Source organism: Austrofundulus limnaeus, unplaced genomic scaffold (genome assembly GCF_001266775.1).
Source record: "Austrofundulus limnaeus strain Quisiro unplaced genomic scaffold, Austrofundulus_limnaeus-1.0 Scaffold775, whole genome shotgun sequence".
NCBI classification, from domain to species: Eukaryota; Metazoa; Chordata; class Actinopteri; order Cyprinodontiformes; family Rivulidae; genus Austrofundulus; species Austrofundulus limnaeus.
Genome location: NW_013953177.1, coordinates 115,401 through 118,175, shown reverse-complemented (window position 1 = coordinate 118,175; position 2,775 = coordinate 115,401). Strand labels below are relative to the sequence as shown.

Below are 2,775 nucleotides of genomic sequence, written 5' to 3'. Positions count from 1 at the left end.
TTTTAACACTGGCCAAAAAGGCGCAGAGTATGTACTGTTACAAGGCCTGATTATACCTGATTTTAGCAGGTCATCAATAATGGCTTTTACAGGTTTGTGTGATGCCCGGGGGGGTTTGTACTGTCTGACAAATGTGGGAGGAGCGTTGGGCGGGGTTGGAATGCGGACTGTGTGGATTAAAGTCAACCCACAGTCCAGCGAGTCAGTAGAGAACGATTTCTCATACTTTAAGAGAACAGCACGGAGCTTATCTCTTTCCTCATCAGTGGTCAGGGCGTCGGCTTGTGCGACCACCTGTTCAATTTGTGAACGAATGGGGGAGGAGTCTTGCTCTGTGGGGAACTCAGTCGAGTCCCCCCCCTGTGTAGTCTGACCTGCTCACAGGTAAGACACTGTAGGCCTGAGGCCCNTTTGATTCTCACTTTGTAGAAAAACGGACTAAACGACGTTGATTTACCATTAGCTTATTTGACTGCTTTAAAATCAAAACTCAGGGGCTGAGCCGACTATTACGAGTCAAATGGNCGGATGAGGTTTGAGCTGAAGTCTCCAGTTAAAACCATTGAAGACTTCATCAAGCGCTTCACCCCCAGCCGCCTGACCTCAGGCTCCAATAGCAGCAGCTCCTCCAGTCTGAACCGCTCCTCCAACAAGGGATGCTCCAGCCTGCTCTCCTCACCCTCAGCAGAGAGCACACTTACCAAGCTGAACGAGGAGCAGCTTTCTGGATGTTTGGAGCACACCTTCAGCCCTGTCCCGCCCTCCTAYGATGGAAAGACCTGCACCATGGAGGAAGGAGAGCTGCGCTATGAGGCGGAGTCACCTGACGAGGCTGCGTTGGTCTACGCTGCCAAGGCCTACAAGTGCTCCCTGGTTGGGCGGCTTCCTGACCAGGTGACCGTGGAGCTGCCTCATCTGGGAAAGCTCAATTTTGAGCTGCTGCACACGCTGGGCTTCGACTCCACCAGGAAGCGCATGTCCGTGGTGGTTAGACACCCTCTCACCGATCAAATCACTGTGTATACCAAAGGGGCAGACTCTGTCATCATGGACCTCATCAAACCTCCTGACACAGGTAGGACAGTTCTCACTTATGTTACCTCTATAGTAGGGTTGGGCGATATGGCCTAAAATCAATATCACAGTATATTGACTAGTTCACCTCGATAACGATAAATGCACGATAAAACTTACTACCACCACACACCACACACAAGTACACGCTATAGTATAGTCATAACATTATACACTGTGTCCATGTTCTTAGTCAAAGTTCACAGTTTAGATTTTGAACAGCTTTTCTGTTGTTTATATTTGTCATTTTAGTGTTTTTAATATATGTAATAAAAACATTTTTGTCAAGACTTGAGTCAGATATAGGCATTCAAATCTTTAACCATCTCCATAACTTTTCAGTGCAAACAAACACATTATGTATGTACTAATTTTATGTTTAAAAAAAAAATGAAATATGTATTTTGTACTGCACAAAATAACTTCACTACATTTTTTTTATTTCTTAGACTGAATGATTTCTCTTTTAAAATAACTATTTCTTTCAAAAAGATTATATTATTTAGAGAGCTCATGTAATCAAATACAATTTATTCTTCAAATTTGATCACTTATTGAATCACAGAGCAGTTCAGTCACAGTRTGGTTCTAAATATAAGCAACTATATTGTGAGAATGAAATATGTAAATATGATAAACTACATAGCGGTTTTTGGTGGGGGGGTAAAGCTAAGTGGAAACACGTCTTTTCTATAATGTGGGACAAAGAAATGTTCATCTGTTACAGTTGATATTGTTTCATTGGAAGAAGTGAAAACAGCAGCTCTCAGAGAACAACTCAGCCTGTGTGCACCTCGGTGCGCTCCTTTAACTGCGCTGTGGAGGAGAGGAGTTTAGTCACGTGAGCAAGGTTGGACATATCCGTTTTATAACGACACTCTGAACACATAAACTTGTAGTGTGTTAGATTTTAGATACCAACGTCTCAGGTAGCTCCGGAGCAAAGTGTGGAGAACAGGGTTTGTTCACTCAGGACAGGAGCTGCAGGCTGACCAGTGTTTATCCTGCAGACTGCTACTCCAACCTCAGAAAGACCCGCCCTGCTCTGCTCTGATTGGATAAAGCTGTGGGATTTGTTTGATTTGTTGAAAGCAGCGTCTGTTTAAACCTGTATCAGACTGGGCGGCTTTAACAAGACCGCAACAGAAAACAAGCAGGTTTCTTTTTTCCTCATTTTTTTTTTAAATACCGAAAATACCGACATGAGGAAAAAGACGTCGGTTATTGTCATAAATGTCGGTATCGGTTATTTTTCGTTTTATTGCCCGGGTCTACTCTATAGGCAGTTGCTGCAGATAAAAGAACCCCTCTGTTAAATGTTGATGTTGGGTTACAGTTCTGATTTGATTTGAACTGTGTGACTGGGGTCTGTATAACATTCCTGTTGACAGCTGATTTGAGCCACAAATGATTGATTGAAAGCCCACATGGTTCATCGGCTCATTGAACACAATGTTGCACACAAGGAGGTTCTATAGAACAGCTGGAGTGCTCAGAAACCACGTGACTGTGTGATTGGTTGGTGAAGCTAACGGCTAACGCAAAACGGTCAAGACTCTGGATTTCCATTACTGTACATGTTGACAACAGAGCAGAAAAAAAGGACTGACGATGTAGAAATCATAAAAACTATTAATAATAATATTAACCCAATTATTATTAATATTTTACAGCTTATATAATCTATCTAATGTTTTAAAT

The 2,775-nt window shown here is 42.7% G+C and overlaps 1 protein-coding gene across 1 annotated transcript in view; it reads left to right on the top strand.

Moving 5' to 3' along the window:
- Nucleotides 1–2,775, top strand: part of atp10a (ATPase phospholipid transporting 10A) — an 82,195-nt gene that overhangs the window by 38,555 nt on the left and 40,865 nt on the right. The window contains exon 10 of the mRNA XM_014028519.1: nucleotides 526–1,075. Within this exon, the coding sequence (XP_013883973.1) occupies nucleotides 526–1,075 (550 nt within the window). The remainder of the gene's footprint in view (nucleotides 1–525; nucleotides 1,076–2,775) is intronic.